We start from the raw sequence: 22,610 nt of genomic DNA, 5'->3' as shown, positions 1-22,610 counted from the left end.
CTGCATTGTACATTCTCTGCATGTACCAGGCATCACTCACCAAATAAACTCACCAGGCAGCCTCTTAAACTGATCAATCAAAACAGTTTGGACAAAAACTGAGTATTATTGTTAGATTATTTGGAGATTTCTAGACTATGATCTTACAGATGTAGAATTTCCTGCAAATCAACTGAACCTGCATAAAGCAGTAACACAATTAGAACTTGTATTTATATAGCACCTTTAATGTAATAAAAGGTGCCAAGCCATGTCACAGGAATGCTATAAAGCAAAATTTGACACTGCGCCACATAAGGTGATATTAAGGCAAATGGCCAAAAGCTTGATCAAAGAGGTACACTCTAAGGAGCGCCTTAAAGGAGGAAAGAGGTAGAGAGGTTTAGGGAGGGAATTCCAGAACTTGGGGCCTCGGCGGCTGAAGGTACAGCCGCCACTGATAGAGCAATTAAAATTGGGGTTGTTCAAGATGTCGCAATTAGATGAGTGCAGATATCTGAGAATTGCTGGACTGGAGGAGATTAGAGATAGTGAGGGGTGAGGCCATGGAGGGACCTGGAAACAAGGATGAGAATTTTAAAATTGTGGTATTGCTTGAATGAATGCCAATGTAGATCAATGAGCACAGAGGTGATGGGTGAGCAGGACCTGCCCAAATATGGACGTGGACATCAGTGTTTTGAACTAGCTCAAGTTTACGGAGTGTAGAATGTGGGACGCAGGCCAGGAGTCATTGGTCACTGACCCGAAACGTTAACTCTGCTCTTTCCACAGATGCTGCCAGACCTGCTGAGTGGTTCCAGCATTTCTTGTTTTTATTTCAGATTTGCAGCATGCGCAGTATTTTGCTTTTATTTTGGAGCACACTAGCTGGTTTGTCTAAACCCTGTATAAAACTTGGATAGAAGGAAAAAGACACTAGGGCATCGATTTCAAACCTGTAAGTTTTAATCTTAAGGATTTACGCAATTGGTTCCGCTCCCAGTCTCTGCCTTCTGATCCCCCGATCACAAAAAGGACAATTGTAATTATTCTGAAGTATTTGGTTTGTTTGTAACCTATGAGAAAAACAAGTAAAATGCTTTTTTAAAAAAGCCAAGTATTTCCAATGCTGGAAATCAGAAATAAACATGGAAAATGCTGGAAATGCTCAGCAGATCTAGCAGCATCTGTAGTAATAGAAGTAGAGTTAATGTTTCAGATCGATGACCCTCTACAGGAATGCTGCCAAACCTGTGTATTTCAACTTTTTGTACCGTTTTGTCTGATGCATGCTTACTGGTATATTTTAGGATAAAGGTACGCATCATTTGTATGACAGTGGTCACATAGCTATGACATATACTGGCCTAGCTAGCCTCGTGATCCTCGGAGATGATCTGAAACGGGTGAATAAAGAAGCATGTCTGGCAGGGCTTGGAGCTCTTCAATTGGAAGATGGCAGGTACAGTAAAATGTTTTTTGTCACACTTTGAACAGGTTGCTCCAGTACGTTGCAGACTATCATGATATTGATTTAGCAGTGGGGTCATAAATGTTGGGATAGTTATGTTCTGTGATTAATCCTCACTGGAATGGGAGAGTCCATGCTTTGCTTGCTTAGGACCTTTTGAAGGCTGTGAGTAATTCAAGATTTTATATCTTGCAAAACTGAAATGACTGAACTCCTGTGCCTTTATTATGAATCGTGTTCTAATCTACTATCACAATTACTTGTGTTTTTTTTAGTTCCTCAATCTTTTTTTAATCTTTTTTTCCCTCAAACATTGACACATCCTGTGGTCCAATTTCTTGGGTGTGGCAAGTCTGATACTTTATCCAAATGAATCCTTCCTTTTGTGAACCTCTACGATTATGGTCAAAAAAACTTTTGAACTACAGATATGACAGTTGACCTCGAATACTAACCATACTCGACGGCTTTACATGTATACTTGCCAGCAGGGATCACTGGATGCAAATAGGTGCAGGAATTTTGTTTGTTTCCCCTCTGCTTTTTCCACAAAAGAAAACCCTTCTGTACTGAAGCAAATTGCTGAACCCAGCGGACACCAACAGAGATTGAAAGTTGGACTTGATAACTCAATATCACACCGTGGTGAATTTATCCACTGAAGCATCAGGGAGGCCTAGTTCCACTTTAAAATTGAATTTATTGTTTACCTGGCACCTTACCAAAGACTGGTTTAGGTTTTTTGCTTCTGGAGTAAAATGTATTTTGCTATATAGCAAGTGCATTTTTAAAATTTGATTATGAAGATTCAAAGTGTCCTGATGAAAACCAATTTAGTATTGTTACAACAGATATCTTAGTGAAACAAAAGGTACAGAAGCCTTACTTTCAATGGCTCTAAATTAAATTTCATATGAAGAATGTTATGGGCAGGTAAGAGATAAGGATGGTCCTGCCTTTTTCACCTTTCGACTGACGGAAGAGGTGTTTTTTTTAAAGTGCTTTGTCAAGAACAGACAAATGACCAGTTTTCTCGCAAGTTTAAAAGAAAGATAAATGTTTGTTATACGACACCTAAAATATATGCAACAACACCCTCTCTCATACAGATACATGCACACCCAAGAAAAGATATAGATTATCAAGATGTGTTAGGTCTGATGATTTTAAAGAGTTCTCTATTAGGCTTGCTTTTCCCCGGGGTGAAGACTTGAAATAGTGCTGGCCTGTATTCTTTTCCTTTGTTCACTGAAGAAAAGCTTGGGAGGGTCAGGAAGACAGTTGCATTGTTGCAGACTGCTCTTGTTATGCTCCAGCCAAAGGTCAATGGAGAAGTCCTGGTATAATTTCTCAGGTAGGGAGTTCAAGGCCAAACTCCAGTCTCTGCATACATGTAGTTCAAAGCTAGTAATCTTTTTTTCCCAAAATATATTTTATTCATAAAAATCACTAAGGGCAGCCACCACAAAGGCTCAATGGGGAAAGGCCACTGTCAGGTCCTCCCACCATAGTATACCGAGGAGCTGGAACCCGTGTAAAACCCCTTGGGCTGTATGCACCAAAATGTTTTTTGCTGTGTAATACCAATGTACATTGCATTTAAAATGGAATGGCAAGAATTGTGAGGCATGGTTTTCCCAGTACGAGGTCCTTCCACCATAGTATACCGAGGTTCTGAAACCTGTGTGCTGTATACACCAAAATATGTTTTTGCTGTGTAATGCAAATGTTCATTGCATCTAAAATAGACTGATGAATTGTGAGAAAACTCGCGTTTTGTATCGAAGGAATCTGATCTCTGTTGCACTTTCTAAAATGTCAAAGCTGGTAATCTTAGGCAGTGTCTTTTCTCTTCACTGGTATAGATGGATCTCCTTTGTCTGCCCAGAATATACCTTTATTGAAGCTCCATATCAGAAGCCTAGTTTCTGTCATGTGATCATAGTTTCTCTTTGCATTGTCCTCATAAGTGGTTTCTAATGATGAGGCTATTGTTAGACAATGGAGTCCAGGTGTCATTCATCCTCATCTCACTTTGATAAAATAGGTCTTTTCACACCCATTCTTTGGGTTGACAATACTGTCGCAGACTTTTGGACTCCAAACTCCAATTCCAATCAGTTGAAGAGAAACAGCCATTACCACAGAGTCATTTGTAATTTAATTTCTTAGGGATGTGTCCAGAAAAATCATTTGTATTTTAATGACTTCTCCAAGACTCGTCCAGACATGAAAATTAGCTAGGGTTCTTGTAATGTCTGTGTGTATTGGCAGGGAAAAAAGTCACCTGACCTCTTACTCCAGTTTTGTTTACAAGAAAAGTGTCCATTTTGGGTTTACTTCATTAAGTTCATTTTATAGTTCATAAGTACAGATTGCATGGGCGTGCCAAGGAGGAAGTGAATGGTGGAATCCCAAAGTGTATTTATCATGTCTAGATAGTTACAGCAGTATTTTGTTGTTTTTTCTTCCTGTCTTTGTTTGTCTTACAGTTTCTATGCAGTGCCGGAAGGAAGTGAAAATGACATGAGGTTTGTGTACTGTGCCACTTGTATCTGCTACATGCTTAATGACTGGTCAGGAATGAACACGAAGAAAGCCATAGAATATATCAGGAAAAGCATGGTAAGTGAGAAAAGAGAAGAAAATGCGATCTGTAACATGAGTTGTGAAATTTTAAGTTTTTATTCTACTTGAATTTTCCTTATGGATTACAGTTCTCAAAATTTTAGCTCATTAAACTAATTTAGCACAGATTTTAAAAAATACAAATGAAAACTACAGTTCCTCGGATACAAAAGTTTTTTTCCTCGGGCTTTTATTTGGCTATAAAATGGAGGTGTTGGCAAATAATGCAGGCAGATGTTTTGTTTTGTTACTCATTGATTTGGAAATAACCTATCTGAAAATGTAACTACAGGCAACAAAGTGAAATATAACAATCTTGCTGATGACATTTTAACAGTTGCCACAGATTGTGGTTGTTCACCTTGTTTATGTTGCACCTTAGTTAATAAAAACGTCTACGCTCATTCAACTGGGAAATAAATAGGATGTGTACAGGTTGCCCGAGCCAACTTTGTAGTGTTTTGAAAATAATTTTAATTGTCACTGTTATGAAAAGGTTGTTAAAATCTTGTTGATGCCCTGACTCGTTCTTAGACTTGAACAATTTTCAAGCTCTTTACTTACCAGTAGTTAAGTACTGGATACTAGCAGTTAAATACTGGACACCCACGTTTTGTTTTCTTACTCGTGTAACAGATCAACCTGGAATGCTGTTTCAACTCTTCTATAGCCTACTCTTAATCTGTTGAAATTTGGGATAATGTCATTTTCAGTAGTGTTATCGTGGAACAAATTGAAATTGTATGCAAAATGAATGCTCTATGGATTCATTAAAACTGCTTAATTTGTAATACTGCACAATCACTTTTTAATATTAAACAGTAATAGACTGTAATCTATTGGAAACTCCAACTCAATGATTTTGTAATTTTGCAGTCACTTGGCAAGTATGGATTTTGTGTAGGTACATGAAACTTATTTTTGACTTTGTGCATTTGTTGTGGAATCTTCTGGATAGGTGTTGGGCTTTTTGTTTCAATGCGGTTGGGTTTGTAGCCTGAGAGCTGACTTCATTCAATAGTCTGAAAGATGCTGATGAGCTAGGCAGCAACCCAAATGCAGCAAAATGCCGATATAAAGTCACACCTGCCTGCATGCAATGCACGCTAGCAATCTGCTGCTTTGGTCTTAGAGGCAATGCTGAGGATTCTATGATGAAGTGACATGGGGGAACAATCTCATTTAGTTCATTGGAGGGTAATTTAGGGAAGTTGCAACCTTCAGTTCTGAGGGCAAGCATGGTTTTTTGATCCACTTTGTGAATGTGTTATCATCCGGTTATTTCAAGGGTAGGAAGTAAGTTTTCTTTTGGGCTTTTTTGAATTTGATGAGCATACTAAGTGGCCTTTGAAGAATTATTTGCAGTATTAAACATGTGATTAATTTGTTGATACTTCCACCATAATGTAAATAAAGGAACTTTGAATGTATGTATACCCAACTGTGAAATGTGGTCATGTATGCCACTGAGTTGTCATCTTAGTTACCACTGATACGAAAGTGCACAGCAGAAGCTTTTAATAAAAGTCAACATTTTTTTGTGAACATTTTCTTTATTGTTAAACCCACGTCAAAGAATTTTCAGTTCTGAAACTGTCATAACTGCAGGCAGGTGGGTGATTTCACAAAGCTTCATGCATTTTTAATGTTTTGTGCTTACCAGTCAGAAAAAATTGTGTTGGGGAGTAGGCTTTGTAAGACTGTTGAGTATAGATGCAAGTTAAATTAAAGCCTGTTGATTTGCTTTCTGTTTTAGCATTTGGCAACAAGTCCATCATAAGATGGGTACTTCAAGGATTTTTTTTAAACTGACATGCTAAATATAGATCAAGTCTACCTACCCTGATAACTTTGCATCTGCTCAGGTGCAAAAAGCTTTGTGGATGTAACACAATCAGCAATTATTGGCAACATTTCCATTGTGTATTCTTTACTATAGTTCTGGTAGCTAGAGATATAGTGTCCCCTTGGAACTTAAGAGAATGCTAAACCCCTAATTACCATGGAAGTAAAAGTTCTTTCAAGTATTGCGTATTTAATGTCCACAGGTTTTTGGGTTGAATTGTCCTCTTGATTTTCTTTGTGGCTATGTTCAATATATTTTCTTTGCAGCAGTAAGCCCTAATGAAAAAAAGACATCAGTTGTACTTCATAAGCAAATCATATTTATGCTGAATTCTGTAACCATAACCCAGTCTCCCCGATTGATGTTGGTGCCGCCTGTTTCGGTGCTGTGATTTATTACTGAGCAACTCCACTAAAACTAGAGGTGTCTAAAAGATATCTTTGCTCATGTTTCACTTGTTGCCTGTGTGTCCTTCTGTCCAATATTTCCCCTCTGGTGTCCGTAATTATAGTTAAAAATCAAAATTTTCTTGGCCTGGTTGTTCACTTATGAATATATGCAGAGATTTTGAAAGTGTTTTCTGCTTCTATTAACAAGTCAAATCAAATGAAACACTGGGAAGCAGAGTGAATGAAAGTGAAAGTCTGCCCATCATTGCAGAATTGGCTCAGGCACTAAATTCTCATTGTTTTATAGTAGCAAATATAATCTGAATTTCAGGATGTTAAAATATTTTTTCTAAGCTGCAGATAAAGAAGATCAATATTTTGGTGTCGTTAGTGTGGCACTCCCCTTGTATGGGGTTGGAGATAGCAGAAGGGCTTGCCATAATCTTCCAGTCTTTCCCGGATACTGGGAAGTGCCAGAGGATTGGAGAGTGGCATTTGTGACACTCTTATTCAAGAAAGGCTGTAAGGACAGCCCTAGCAACTTTACAGGCCAGTTAGTTTAATATCACTGGTGGGTAAAGTCTTGGGAACAGTAATCGGGAAAATATCAATGAACACTTAGGTTCAAGTTAATTAAGGCATTTAATTAAGTTTGTAAAAGGCAAATCATGCTAAACAAATTCATTAAATTTTTGATGAAGTAACAGAGAAGATAGATGAAGGGAATGTGGTGAATGTTGCTTATATGGATTTTAAGAAAGCAGTTGATAAGGCGCTACATAAACGACTGGTTAACAAAATTGAAGCTCATGGAACAGGTGGGCCAATGTCCAATAGAATAAAAAATTGGCTTACAGACAGAAAACAGCCAGTCGTGGTAAATAGTTGTTTTTCAGACTGGAGGATGGTAGACAACGGTATTCCCCAAGGGTCAGTGCAGGGACCACTGCTTTTTTGTTATTTATATATGGCTTTGATCTTGGAATACAGAATAGAATCTCAAAATTTGCTGATGACACCAAACCTGGAGGTGCGGAAAAATACCGATGGTGACATGAATCACCTGCAACAGGACATAGATAGGCTAGCAGAATGGGCAGAGGGGTGGCGGATGGAATTTAATACTGACAAATGTGAGGTGAGGCATTTTGGCAGAAGGAATAGGGCGAGGCAATATATAGTTAATGGTACAGTTCTAAAGAGTGTGCAGGAACCGAGGGACTTCGGGGTGCATGTGCATAGATCTTTGAAGGTGGTAGGACATATTGAGAGAGTTGTTAGTAAAGCATATGGGATCTTGAGCTTCATAAATAGAGACATTGAGCGCAAAAGCAGGGAAGTTATTGCTGTATCTTTTATAAAGCTCTGGTTAGGTCCCAAATGGGGTATTGTGTCCACTTCTGATGACCACACTTCAGGAAGGATGTAAGGGCGCTTGACATGATGCAGAGGAGATTTACCAGAGTTGTTCCAGGGATGGAGGACTTTAGTTACAAGGTTAGGTTGGAATAGCTGTCTTTGTTCTCCTTATAACAAGGGAGATTGAGCAGAGATTTAGTAGAAGTGTACAAGATTATGACAAGCTTCGATAAGTTAGACAAGGAAAAGCTGTTCCCATTAACAAATGGTACAAGGACTAGGGCACACAGATTAAAAGTTTTGGGCAAAAGATGCAGGGAGAATATGAGGAAGAACATTTTTTGCAGCAGGTGGTAATGACCTGGAACTCGTTGCCCATAAAGGTGGTGAAAGCGAAGACAATTGAGGAAGTTGGATGGCCACCTGAAAAGGGAAATCATGTTTGACAAACCGGTTGGAGGTTTTGAGGATGTTACTTCTAGCATAGATGAAAGAGAACCAGTGGATGTGGTGTATTTGGATTTACAGAAGGCTTTTGATAACGTCCCACACAGGAGGTTGGTAAACAAAATTAGAGCACCTGTGATTGGGGGTAATTTACTGCCATGGATTGAGAATTGGTTAACAGCTAGTAAGCAGAGAGTAGGAATAAATGGGTCGCTCTGGATGGCAGGCTGTTACTAGTGGTGTACCGCAAGGATCAGTGCTTGGGCCACAGCTGTTTACAATCTATATAAATAATTTGGATATGGGGACCAGTTGTAATATTTCCAAATTTACAGATGACACAGAACTAGGAGAGAATGTAAGGAGGCTTCAAAGGGATTTGGACAGGCTAAGTGAATGGGCAAGAACATGGCAGATGGAATATAATGTGAATAAGTGTAAAGTGATTCACTTTGGTTGGAAAAACAAAAAGGCAGAGTATTTCTTAAATGGTGAGAGGTTGGGAAGTGTTGATGTCCAAAGAGACCTGGGTGTCCTTATCGAAGGAAGGATATACTTGCCATAGAGGGAGTGCACCAGACTAATCCCTGGGATGGTGGGATTGTCTTGTGAGGAGAGATTGCAGAAACTGGGCCTGTATTCTCTAGAGTTTTGAAGAATGAGAGGTGATCTCATTGAAACTTACAAAATTCTTACAGGGCGTGACAGGGTGGATGTGAATAGGATGATTCCTCTGGCTGGTGAGTCTAGAAGAAGGTGGGGGGGAGCAGGCCATTTAAGATTGAGATGAGGAATTTCTTTACTCAGAGGATGGTGAATCTGTGGAATTCTCTACCCCAGAGGAGCTCAATCGTTGAGCATGCTCAAGATAGATATCGTTATATTTCTAATACTAACGACATCAAGGGATATAGGGATAGTGGGGAATAATTGCGTAGAGGTAGATGATCAAGTCATAATCTGTTTGAATGGCGGCACAGGCTCGATGATCCGAATGGCCTACTCCTGCTTCTACTTCCTTTGATCCTATGAAAATCATGTTTCCTAACAACAAATGCCTTCTAACAATGCAATTGGTCTAGATTACATCTACCTCTGCGGGAGTCAGTCAGCAGTCCTGATAGGATGAGAAATACTTAGCGTCCAAAAATTCCCTAAACTCCCCCATTCTATGAGCACCATTTTGATTTTCGACTGGCCAGCTGTTTGATTCTGCAGCATGTGCAGTAATAGAATCTTGTGATTCATTGCCAGACCACATTATCAGTCTCTCTAAGCATGTTGGTGGCTGTGATGCTAGAGTTTTATGTTGACTTTCTTAACCTGATTAAAAGTTGATTAAAGGCCCAGCTGTTCACAATATATATCAATGATTTGGACGTGGCAACCAAATGTAGTATTTCCAGGTTCGCGGATGACACAAAACTAGGTGGGAATGTGTGTTGTGAGGAAGATGCAAAGCAGCTTCAAGGGGATTTGGAAAGACTTAGTGAGTGGGCAAGAACATGGCAGATGGAATATAATGTGGAAAAATGTGAGGTTATCCACTTTGGTAGGAGGAATAGATGTGCAGAGTATTTCTTAAATGGTAAGAGGTTAGAAAGTGTAGATGTACAAAGGGACCTGGGTATCCTTGCCAATAAGTCACTGAAGCTAACATACAGGTGCAGCAAGCAGTTAAGAAGGCTAATGGTATGTTAGCCTTTATCGCAAAAGGATTTGAGTACAGGAATAGTGAAGTCTTGCTTCAATTGTATAGCGCCTTGGTTAGACTGCACGTGGAGTACTTTGTGCAGTTTTGGTCCCCTTACCTTAGGAAGGAGATGATTGCCATAGAGGGAGTGCAACAAAGGTTGACCAGATGTGTTCCTGGGATAGAGAGATTGGGGAAATTGGGCCTGTATTGTCTGGAATTTCGAAGAGTTAGAGGTGATCTCATTGAAACCTACGAAATACTTAAAGGGACGGACAAGGTAGATGCAGGTAAGATGTTTCCCCTCGGGGAGTCTAGAACAAGGGGACACAATTTCAAAATAAGGGGGAAGCCACTTAGGACAGAGATCAGATGAGGAGAAATTTCTGTACTCAGAGGGTTGTGAATCTTTGGAATTCTTTACCCCAGAGGGCTGTGGAAGCTCAGTCATTGAGTATGTTTAAAGCAGAGATTGACAGATTTCTAAATACATATGTCATAAGGGGATATAAGAATAGTGTGGGAAAAAGGCATTGAAGTGGATGTTCAGCCATGATCGTATCGAATGGCGGAGCGGGCTTGATGGGCTGAATGGCCTACTCCTATGTTCCTAAATATTAATAGATCAATAGGGCAAATTAGCTGAGGTGAATTGGGAAAATACATTAAAAGATGTGACAGTACATTAGCAATGGATAGCCTTTAAAGAATTATTGTATAGTTTGCAGCAACTATACATTCCTTCAAGGCACAAAAACACAAAAAGAAAAGGCAGCCAACTGTGGCTAACAAAGGAAGTTAAGGATTGTATAAGATTAAAAGAAGAGGCCTATAAAGTTGCCAGAAATAGTAGTAAACCTGAGGATTAGGAGGATATTAGAATATAGCAAAGGAATACCAAGAAACTGATAAAGGGAGAATAGAATATGAATGTTGTCAGGCAAATCCCCACCTGCCAAGACTAAGGCACACATTATTTTGCCACATGAACATTTAAACTTTAAAAATTGCAGTTTCTGACTGGAAAGGCATTTCCTTGGTAATGGACAATGTTGAAACAATGGCAATCCAGCAGTGTTCCTCCAATACACTGAAGTGGTCAGACCAGTTTTAGTCACATTGCTGACTGACTGTGACAGAGAAATTTGAACCTCCAACCAAGGATATGAAGAGACTGTTCCATATAAGGAACTAGTCACATGACTAACCTGCAGGGCAACCTGGGAGTTTTTTTTTTAAATTTGAACTCCGAAACAAAGGAATTGCCAGGGAGAACGCCATGTGCTACTGGAACTGAAGCAAGAACATCTCCTCTCCTGCCTGCCTGCCTGCCCATCTGTCAGGGAACTGAAACCATTGAAGACACGTGAAACTCAGAGAAAGGTTTGTCACGCGAACAGAGTTTTACGAAGATTGCTGGGCCCCAACGAAACGCAAGAATATAACTTAAATCAAGGACTACAGCGAGCTCGAGAAGCAGTAACAAGATCTTGCCTCAAACTGTTCTACTTATCTTTTCTCTTTTCTGTCCCTATTTTTTGCATGTTTATAACGCAGGTACATGCTAGCATGAGCGTGTCATATATCCATAGGCGTGAATCGTATTAGAGTTTAGTTTAAGGTTTAATAAATTTCCTCTTTCTGCTTTAAACCAAAGAAAGCCTGTTTGTGCTCATTTATTTGCCATATAATTGGAACCTGTGAACAAGGAATCACAAAAGGGGGAGTTCAAAACACTCCGTTTAAAATTTAAACCCTGTTACAATAAGACCAGGTGAAGACAGCAAGAGATACATTGCTCACCTGGTTGTAACAATGTAAACTAACAAAAAACGTAAAAACTAATAAACGTAAAAACGAACTGTAAAAGCTTCGAAAGAAACGTTTGGCTCAGACAAATGTGGGTCCAAAATGATTACTTTTTGTCTGCCTTCCCTGAGGAAGATACAGGAAATTTCCCAGAATTAGAGATCCAAGGGACGAGGTATAATGAGAACTTGAAGGAAATTAGTATTGGTAAGAAGGTTGTGTTGGAGAAATTAATGGGGCTGAAGGTTGATATGTCCCTGGGATCTGATATTCTACACCCCAGAGTGTTGAAAGAGGTGGCTGTAGAGATAGTGGATGCATTAGTGATCATCATCCAAAATTCTATTTGGATTTTGGAATGGTTCCTGCAGATTGGAAGATAGCAAATGTCACCCCACTATTGAAGAAGGGAGGGAGAGAGAAAACTAGGAACTACAGACCTGTTAGCCTTACATCAGTCGTAAGGAAAATGCTAGAATCTATTCTAAAGGATGTGATAAATGGACACTTGGATAATAATAATCTGGTTGGGCATAGTCAACATGGATTTATGAATGGGAAATTATGTTTCAAGAATCTGTTGGAGTTTTTTTTGAGAACGTTACTAACAGAATTGATAAAGGGGAGTCGGTGGACATAGTATTCTTGGATTTTCAGAGGGCTTTTGATGACCAACCTCCTGTGGGGAACTTAATTAAAGCACATGGGATAGGAGGTAATACACTGTATGGATTAAGGGTTGGTTAACAGGCAGAAAACAGAGTAGGAATAAACAGGGCATTCTCACGTTGGCAGGCTGTGACTAGTGGGGTACTGCAAGGATCAGTATTTGGGGCCCCAGCTGTTCACTATATATCAATGATTTGGATGTGGGGACCAAATATTATATTTCCAAGTTTGTGGATGATAAACTAGGTGCTAATGTGTGTTGTGAAGAAGATGCAAAACTGCTTCAAGGGGATTTGGAAAGACAGTGGGTGAGCAAGAACGTGGCAGATGGAATATAATGTTGAAAAATGTGAGGTTATCCACTTTGGTAGGAGGAATAGAAATGCAGAGTATTTCTTAAATGGTAAAAGATTAGAAAGTGTAGATGTACCTGGGTGTCCTCATCAATAAGTCACTGAAAGCTAACATGTAGGTGTTGAAAGTAATTAGGAAGGCTAATGGTATGTTGGCCTTTATCATAAGAGGACTTGAGTGCAGGAGTATAGAATCTTGGAGTACTGTGTGCAGTTTTGGTCCCCTTACCTTAAGAAGGATATTATTGCCATAGAGGGAGTGCAACAAGGGTTCACCAGGCTTGTTTCCGGGATGGTGGGACTGTCCTATGAAGAGAGATTGGGGAAACTGGGCCTGTATTGTCTGGAATTTCGAAGAATAAGAGGCGATCTCATTGAAACCTACAAAATACTTAAAGGGATAGACGGGGTAGATGCAGGTAAGATGTTTCCCCTGGTTGGAGAGTCCAGAACCAGGGGACACCATTTCAAAATAAGGGGGAAGCCACTTGACTGAGATGAGAAGTTTCTTTACTCAGAGGGTTGTGAATCTTTGGAATTCCCTACCCAGAGGGCTATGGGTGAGTATGTTCAAAGCAGGGATTGGCAGATTTCTAAATACTAATGACATAAAGGGGTATGGGGATAGTGTGGGGGAAAAGGCTTTGAAGTGGATGATCAGCCATGATCGTATTGAATGGCAGAGTAGGCTAAATGGGCTGAATGGCCTAATCCTGCTCCTATGTCCCTGGAGCTGAAACGTAACCATTTAGGGAATTCCCTAACTACTTCACTGAGATTTTTGGAAATCAGGTCTTAAAAGTTAGCAAACACCCAGCTTTTACTCGTGCCTGACTGTGTATACTTGGGTCTTTGACAAGAAACAAGTTGCAACTTTCCAAAGACCCTGGACTCCACAGCATGATCAAGCAAACAGATGATGGTGCACTTCATCTCGTATCACATCAGGTTTCCTGGAGTTGAATGAAGCTTGGTTTTATAATCCTTATATAGGGGACAGTGCAGTAGCACAATATATTTAGACACCAACAATATATGTCTCAACAGAAGTGTGACTTTGGCTAGAGATTTATAGATTATAGAAACAGTCTCCCTGTGCTACATTGGTTCTCAGTCCCCTATTCTAATGGAAAACTTTCATGCTCGTACATTACAGCAATATCAGGATTTGCACTACTTGAGCTATGTGTATGCTTACTAATCATTAATATCTTGACACTCTTGGTGCTACTTCCATCAGTATATTCATCTCAGCTGCTTTACGCTAAGCATCTGGACTGACAGAAGTAGGCCAACAACTGTGTAATTATATTTAGTAACTGGAATGATTAAAAGCAGCAGGGAGCTGACAGCTGTGGTAATTGGAGGGAATATCTGGCCATTTGCTTGCAGCAAATGCAAGCATATGCTGGAGATTGCAAAAATATAGCCAAACTTTAATCACTTAAAGACTATGATTAATAATTATATACATGTTTAAAACATGTGACATACATAATTTATTTTTCCAGTATGTAATATCCCATGCTGCAAAGGTGTAGGACAAGTTTAACTATGAAGCTGCTAATCTGGTAGAAAATCTTTCCACTAGATGGACATTGACAATTCTGTTTCTGATTGTGCAATATCAAATAGTTATATCAAGTGGTATAATTTTTCTCTTCTAGTAATTTATATAGGAGTAAAAGTTATTACAAATCGTGAAATCAGATCCCAGGAGGTGCTTGTCAAAAATGTGCTTACACAGGAGTGGAATGACATGCTGCAGGAATTAAGTATCTGTTAAATATCTGACAGTGCAGCTGCAAGATGAAGAGTCTCCATATTTTCAGAGAAGTTAGTAGAGGTGCTGCTGACACAATTCATGAGAGCAAGAGACTGTATTTGGGATGCATAGAAAGAAGCTGACCGAAAAAAATTACCCAGGTACAGTTTGAAGGAGGAGGACTAGGCATTAAGTGCCACCTCCATGACTCCCCACCCCCCCTCCCAAACATGGGTACTCAATGTATAAGAAGTTTAATCTTGCCAAGTAAGAGGAATAGGCCATATCTTCCTAAAATGCGGTCTGCTAAGCATGTTTTCCATTTATAACCACCTCCTTATCATTGTTGAGATGCTTTAACAACTTAACCTTTAATGACCAGGAGATTCTGTGGGACCCTTTATGCCCTAAATTTTCACCCACAAGTGTTCATTTACTCGCAGCAATGCATGAATTGACCCCACTAAAAGTCTCAAATACCATGAAATTGCTTCTTTCAAGCAGCTGCTACCCCCATTATGGTCTGTGCTGAAATCTGTTTCCACTGTATCTCGTAACAGCTGTGGTGGAGTGCTAATGTGCAGCCTGTGTTCTGCGCAGCTGGTCTGTTGAGTGGACTGTTAGCTGCTATGACTTTGGATTTAAAGCATATTTTTTGCGACAGACCCTGATATGAAAATGAAACTAAAAACTTCAATGTTCTAGGAGGTCAGAACCAGGTTAAAAAAACAATTTTTTTTTAGAGGCTGCCTTTGCTGACAACACAACCACTAGGTGGCGCAGTACTGGAACATGCGCAAATGCAGCCTCATCCACTGAAACGTCACTGTCCGTGACGTCTCAGGCAGCTGCCAGTAATAAAGATGGCGCTGCTCAATTTGTCACAAAAAGCAAACGCAGCGCAACCTTAAACCCAAATCCCCACAGTGGCTGCAATTGCTGCCTCCATCCCATCCCTAATAGTATCCCGCTCCCTCCTGCCATTGCGCTTTTATTTGCCATTCCTTCCCATGCCTGTCTGCTCGCTGCGTCTCCCTCCTCAGCTACTCGCCCCCTGCCTTGCCGCTGCCTTCCCTCAGCCACTTGTTCTAGCCCGCCCAAGCTTCTCTCAACCCCAGCCGCTCGGTCCAGACCTTGCTGCTTCCCTCCTCTTGGCCACTGGCTCTTGCGTTGCTCAGTCACCCCCCTCTTGAGTGCTCATTCCCCACCTTGCGCTTAGGCAGCTCGTTCCCTGCCCCACCCCACCCCCACCCTCGCACGGCAGGAAGCAATTAGCCGAAGGGGGAAAAGATGAGACTGGGGGGGTGGGGGGAGCGGGGGAAGGCCGGGGTGAGGTCTGAAGAGAGCGGCTGGGAGGTGGGGAATGTGGCAAGAGTGAGTGGCTGAGGGAAGGCGGCGGGGGGGCACGAGCAGCTGAGCAGGATAAGTGGTGAGGGCCAAAGACAGTGGCTGAGGGAGGACAGCGACAGGGCGGGGAGCGAGCGGCCAAGGGGGAAGCGGCGAGTAGTCGGAAGCGGGATACTGTTTGGGGGAATGGAGCTGGCTGTTGAAGGATGATGACTTCATTGTGTGGTAATATCAGCGTGTGTATTCATACTAGCAAGCTGGCACATGTTCGCAAGCACTAATGACGTCCGTGATCGCTCTGCGCATGCTCTGCGTTGTTAGGAGTCACTTTGTTTTAAACCAGAGATATGTGACGAGCTCAGGTTTCACGTTTTAGGAGAACTCTGCAGTGGAAGGAAGAAAAAACAGCCAGTTGTTTAAAGAGCAAGCTGAGAGCTGCAGATTTCTTTGTGCTTCCAGAGAAGCTACTTGGAATTGAAACAAAAAACAAAGCAGCAGGCTGGATAACTTTCTTGATTGCAGATAGAGGAGCCTGGACTGAGGACTGACCGTTGGTGAATGACTTACGGCAGTTGTCTTTGGTGACTTAAAAACAAGTTATTTGTGGAACCATGTCATCAGGACAGTTGAGGCGAGGCCGAAGTTGTTCAAGAGGTGTCAAAACTGAACCGTTAAAGGGAAGATTGCATTGCTCTCTATTAACGGGCGTCATTACTTCTGTATCTGCATCCTAGAGGATAGAACTTGGAAAACTGCCCAAGGAGAGTCCTGATTTTGTTGTACTTTGGACCTGTTTGGTGCCATCTTGCTGATAAGCCTATTCATAGGATTAGTAAGGACTTTCTTTGCATCTGCTAATTAACATGTAACCTTTAGGATATACCTACATCGATCGTGATTTAACTGTTTGTTCATGTTTAATTTATGTTGGTTTTGGTTTGCGTGTTAAAAGAAAAATTTATAAAAGTGAAATCTTGCCCATATGATTTTTGTTTCCTAAATTGGGATCAGTCGGTGGATTTGATTCTTGGTGGTCTTCAGGGGGATCATAACACAACCAAAGGGTGTTCTGAGTTCTGGCATTCTCCCAAAAGGAGACGGCTGTTACAGCAGAGCGACTGGCCACAAATGATGATCCATTTTACCTCTGCCCTCCTATAAGGAGGAAACTATGCAGCTTATAGGAGAGCAGACAGGAGAGTCAAAACTTGAAGGTAAATATCTGCTGTGGTTCCTTTTAAAACATTTTTTCCCTTTGCTTTTTCATGCTTTTTTGCTACACGTAACCAGTCAACAGAGTACATTATCAACACATTATTTCTACTGAAAGTCACATGAACTTATTCTAAATCTATCTCCTTCCTTTTAGATGTCATAAAGCAAGTAGAAGCAAAAAACAGAGATCACCAAGCCCTGCTTGCACTTCATCTAATGTACCCTCATTCACCCTCTCCCTTCAAAGCATCAGCCCGGAGACATCTATCCAGGCGAATTAGACAATGAACAGAGGGACGCACACTGTGATGTGGGGAGCACAAGTCTGTTGATTGAACTGGCGGTAGAAGTTGAAGAGAGAGACATTGTTAACCAGAAAGTCAGAAAATGTCTTGCTGGAAGAGTTTCGAAACTGATCTTGTGGTTTTTACTTCTAAAGGGAAAGTGCATAGCAGGGATTGGAGGCATTTTGCCCAAATTTGCAGTCAGTGATGGGGCAGTTGCATATGGCCTACTCATTGCTTTTACGTGTGTAACAAGCATTCCGTTTCTAAAAATTGGATATTCTTGCTGCATGATAGCGCTGGTTACAATGTTATCTGTCACTGTGACCGTAGTGCAATATCCCCCCTCATTAAGGCACTCTACACCCTTGCGGACTGAACATTGAGTTCAATAACTTCAGAGCATGACTGGTCTTTTTTTAAAATATCTTATTTTATTCTTGAACCATGTGCCTGTTTTTCATGTAGTCAGAGCTGCTCATTATTCTGCCATTAACACTCTCTCTCTGGATTAATGCTTTGTCTTTCACCACAGGCATTAACACATCCTTTGCCTTTGTCCCTGGACAGCTTTGTTATTCAATCTCTCCTGCCCTCTGCCTTCAAAGGGGAAACACCTTCCCCTTTGTTCTCTTTCCGCCCCCCCCCCCCCCCATTACTTGCTGAAAACCTAATTCTTTTCTAACCTTTGCCAGTTCTGATGAAAGGTCACAGACCTAAAATGTTAACTCTGCTTCTCTCTCCACAGGTGCTGCCAGACCTGCTGAGTATTTCCAGCACTACTTGTTTTTATTTTAGATTTCCAGCATCTTCAATATTTTGCTTTTATTATCCCTCCTCATCTGCCTTGCTCTTTCTGCAACCTTTGACACGTTCACCTGATCCTCCTCCATTGGCCAGCTCTGAGTGTCTTTGTTTGTTTCTACTCTTACTTATGTTACCATGTGTCTCAAGCAATTGCTTTTCTTCCCACCCTCACATCATTATCTCCGGAGTCCTCCAAGCATTCATCCCCCTCCTTTTCTCCACCTACATCCTGTCCATGGCATGTAATTTAACCCCATGGAATTAGCTACAACATGCATGTCAGTGACAGCTATATCTACTATCTTGCTCGTCTCAGCACTGGTTATCACCAAATCTGACCCCTACTCCTTTGGTCCGTTCTCCTTTGACCATCTCACCTTATTCCACCTCTAATCTCTCATTCAACATCATATTTCTCTACTGCCTTCCCAATATGATGAAAAAAAATTCTCACCGAGATATCTTCACTGCTTTGCTCCCTTAGCCTCTGCACCCAACAACTTCACATCCTTGATGATTTCGACCTCCGCCTCAACTCATTGTGCACTGTCTCCTGAGTTCACTTCCCTTATGTCCTTCCTAAATCTCTCCGTCCATGTAAATCCCCAACCCATAATCACAGCCACTTGTATGACCTTGCCGTCTCGTGGTCTTGCTAGTCCCATTGTATTAATTATAGATAAAGCCGTCTCTGGTTGTTATCATTGTAACCCTCACCACCCAAATCCCCCCTTTCATACCCAACTTCTGTATCCACTCCTGGAAAAAAAACTATCCCCCAATTCATTTACAACTGCGTTTTCAAAATCCTAACTATCTCGTCTTTGGCGCTCTGTTCGGCACAACATTTCTACAGCTACTGATTTGCTCAACTTCACCCTCACCTCCACCTTTGATACCCTACTCCCCAATAAAACCATTACTCTGTTTCTCCTCCATTATGCCCCCAGTAAGGCCCTCACATCCCGCTCCCTTATGTCGAAGGGATGCAGACTTGAAAGGATATGGCAGTTTAGCCATCCGCTTACTAGTTCTGGCTGGACCTCATAAAGCACTATCAGGTCCTGCTCTCGTCTAAAACTGCTCACAATTCCAGGATCATCCTGGAATGCAGATAACCCTCCTGCTTTTCTGTCCTGCAAACTCTCTTTAAAACCCCTCTCTAGCTCCTCCACACTCACCTCCAGTAAAAAGTGCGAGGAGGTCATGGACTTCCTTGTTACTAAAATTGAGACCATCCAATCAGCTCCCTTTGCCACATCCCTCCCTTCCAGTAGCCCAATCAGGCCAAACTTCCTGTAAAGATCTCTGCTACCCTAGCCCTGAGCTAGCATCTTTCTCCAGTTTCTCTCCTATCTCTCCTCATGCCCTCTCTGAGCAGATCTTGTCCTCGAGTCCTACCTCCTGTTCTCTTGAGCCTGCTCCTACAAATCTACTGACCATCCAACTTCGCCTCCTAGTCCCGTGTTAGCCGATATTGTTAACAGTCCTCTCTCTTCAGTTGTTGTCCCTCTCCTTTTAAATCTGCCATGACCGACCCCTCAAAAATACCGACCTTTGCCTCCACCATCCTCGCAAATTACTGCCCCATTTCCAACCTCCTTTTCCTCTCGAGTCGTTGAATGTGTTGCCTCCTAAATCTGTGCCCATCTTTCCCAGAATTCCATTTTGGAATCCTCCAATCAGGTTTCTGCCCCTGCCACAGTATCGAAACAGCTCCTATCAAAATCACAAATAACATCCTATGTGACTGTGACAAAGGTAAACTATCCCTCCTTGTCCTTGTAACGGTCTGTAGCCTTTGATGCTGTTGACCACACTGTCATTCAGCTGGGTGGGATTGCTTTCACCTGGTTCCATTCTTACCTAATCATAGCCAGAGTATCACTGGCGATGGCTTCTCTTCCCACTCCCACATTGTTACGTCTGGTGCCCCCAAGGATCTATCCTTGTCGCCCTCCTGTTTCTCATCTACATCCTTCCCCCATGATGACATTATCTGAAAGCATAATGTTAGGTTTCACATGGATGCTGTTGACACCCAGCTTTATCTCACCACCACCTTTCGAGACTCCTCTCTCACTGGCAGACTAGAGTAGTCTGTTCGCAATCTTGGTGCCATATTTGATCCAAAATCACTTCCAACCACATATTCATGCCAAGAGTGCCTATTTCTAGTACCATAATATCACTCAACTTCACCCTTGTCTCAGCTCATCTGCTGCTGAAATCCTCAATCATGCCTTTGTTACCTCTAGACTTAATTATTCCAATGCACTTCTGGATGGCCTCCCACATTCTACCATCTCAACTTGAGGCCATCCAAAACTTTGCTGCCCACATCTTAACTCACACCAGTCCCATTCACTTATCACCCCTGTGTTTGCTGTCTTACATTGGCTCCCAGTTAAGCAACATCCTGATTTTAAAATTCTCATCCTTATTTTCAAATTCCTCCATGCCCTCACAAACTCCCGCTCCCCGCCCCGGTCTCTGGAATTTCCTCCACCCCACACCTTCATATATGCATTCATCTAATTCTGGTCTCTTGGGCATCCCCAATTTTAATTGCTCCACCATTGGTGGCTGCACCTTCAATTCCCTAGGCCCTGATCTCTGGAATTCCCTCCATATACCTTTCTATCTCTCTACCTCCCTTTCCTCAAGACATTGCTTAAAACCTACCTCTTTGATCAAGCTTTTGGTCATCTCACGTAATGTGTCTTTATCTGGCTTGGTGTCATTTTGTTTTAGAATGCTCCTGTGAAGCACCTTGGGACGTTTTATTATGTTAAAGTCGCTAAATAAATATAAGTTGTTGCCCAGCATCCAGTCTTGGACTTAATCGCAACTTTCTTCAGTTAAACAGTGGGAAGGCTAAAGCCACTGCCTCTGCGCCCACCACAAATTCTGTTCCCTTCTCTGGTCTTGGGCTCATCCTAACTGCAACCACAACATCGCATTCAACACTAAGTTGAGGTTCTGACCCCATATTCTCCTCTTTACAAAGACTTGCCTATTTCCACTTCCGTAACATCGCCCACCTTTCTCCTTGCCTCAATCCATCTGCTACTGAAGCCCTCAATTCTGCCCGTCGCCTCCAGATTTTGATTCTAGTGGTCTCCCATTCTTCACCATCCATAAACTACAGCTTCTCCAAAACTGCTGCCCATATCTTGTCCCGATCACCTAGCATTCCTGTCCTTGCTGACCTTCATTAGCTGTCAATTCCAAATGACTCATTTAAAATTTTCATCCTCTGATCTAAATCTCCATGTCCTTTCCTTTCAATTTTGAAAATTCCACTTTTGACGAGCCATTGGCAGGACTGTCTTAAGTTGTCCGATCCCCATGCTTGAAATTCCCTCTCTAAACCCTAAATGGATGCACGAAAACTTGAATCCATTTGCTAATGCATAAAACCAACGTGTGATTTGCATTTGTTCATTTGTTAAGCTTCTTGAGTAAATATGTATCTAATGTACGTGCTGGATTTATGCAACAATGATTTGTATTGAGCCAGTCACCTCTTTTCAGCCAACTGCTGTTTTATGCAGTTACCATGAATCATTTCCATGTTACAGTGCAGTACATAGCCTTGCATAAAAGGAAATTTGCATTATTTTGGTGAAGGAAAGACCATAGAAAAATAAATTTGAAGTGACAATGTTTTTAAACCAGAGGAAAAAATTAATAACTTTTAATGGAGTACCCAAATGCCCAATTAAATATATCACTACGTAGGTTGAAGGTCGACTTAAACTTTTCTGCTTGTCTTGTGTCAGGTATTCCAAAATAGTTTAGAGAGGCACAGTGTCAGTTGATGCAGAGCCAATGAAAGCAGGAAGATCTGATCCCCCTAGTCTTTGGTTCCCTAGAATGCTCAAGTCATCTTTGGTATCTCCAATATAGGATTGTAAATTGGGTGAGAAGTCTTTTTCTGATGATGTAGAAATTATGGTTAGTGATCATAGCAAATTGTTAACATATTTGTGCAGCATTCCTCCTGTCCACTATTTTAATGGCGGTGCTAACACATTTTCTTTTTAAAAAGGTTAATGCTACCTTTAGGGGGCAGAGGGAAGTTGTACAAACATACTTAAAATTGATTTGCTAAAGTGGTTAGCAACACTTTCTAACCCAGTGATTCATGCTAGAAGTGTGCATATTTTCATGGATGAGGCTGTGGTTGGATTTGGTTGTGATGTGCTCTATGATCAATTATACCACTGATATTTATCTGGACTCGTACATGATTTGCAATCCCTTGGGCCAGGTACTGGGTAAGCAAATTAAAGTTTAAGAATATATGACGAGACAAAAGCTAACTCTGTAAAGGCAGTGGGTTTTGATGGGTATGCTTTGGTGCACAATGAAAATAAGTGAGAAATGTGAGATAATTAACAGACAATGCTGATACGAGGAAACAGTGAACTTGTGCCAAGACTTACTTACCTGGAACCAATATATTACAATGGAGCGAAAGTAAGAGCTAGAATGAAAAAAAAAATTGAAATAGCATTGGACGAGGAAAATATGGAATGGA

At 41.2% G+C, this 22,610-nt stretch overlaps 1 protein-coding gene across 3 annotated transcripts in view; it reads left to right on the top strand.

Annotated features, from left to right (window-relative positions):
- pggt1b (protein geranylgeranyltransferase type I, beta subunit) overlaps positions 1–22,610 on the top strand; it is a 101,192-nt gene that overhangs the window by 43,598 nt on the left and 34,984 nt on the right. For all 3 annotated transcript variants that reach the window (XM_068029862.1, XM_068029864.1, XM_068029863.1), the window contains 2 exons: positions 1,293–1,444; positions 3,946–4,078. In XM_068029862.1, coding sequence (XP_067885963.1) covers positions 1,293–1,444; positions 3,946–4,078 — 285 coding nt within the window. The remainder of the gene's footprint in view (positions 1–1,292; positions 1,445–3,945; positions 4,079–22,610) is intronic.

The sequence above is a fragment of the Heterodontus francisci genome, chromosome 4 (genome assembly GCF_036365525.1).
Source record: "Heterodontus francisci isolate sHetFra1 chromosome 4, sHetFra1.hap1, whole genome shotgun sequence".
NCBI classification, from domain to species: Eukaryota; Metazoa; Chordata; class Chondrichthyes; order Heterodontiformes; family Heterodontidae; genus Heterodontus; species Heterodontus francisci.
The sequence above is the reverse complement of the archived record's forward strand: the minus strand, read 5'-3'. Positions and strand labels throughout refer to the sequence as shown.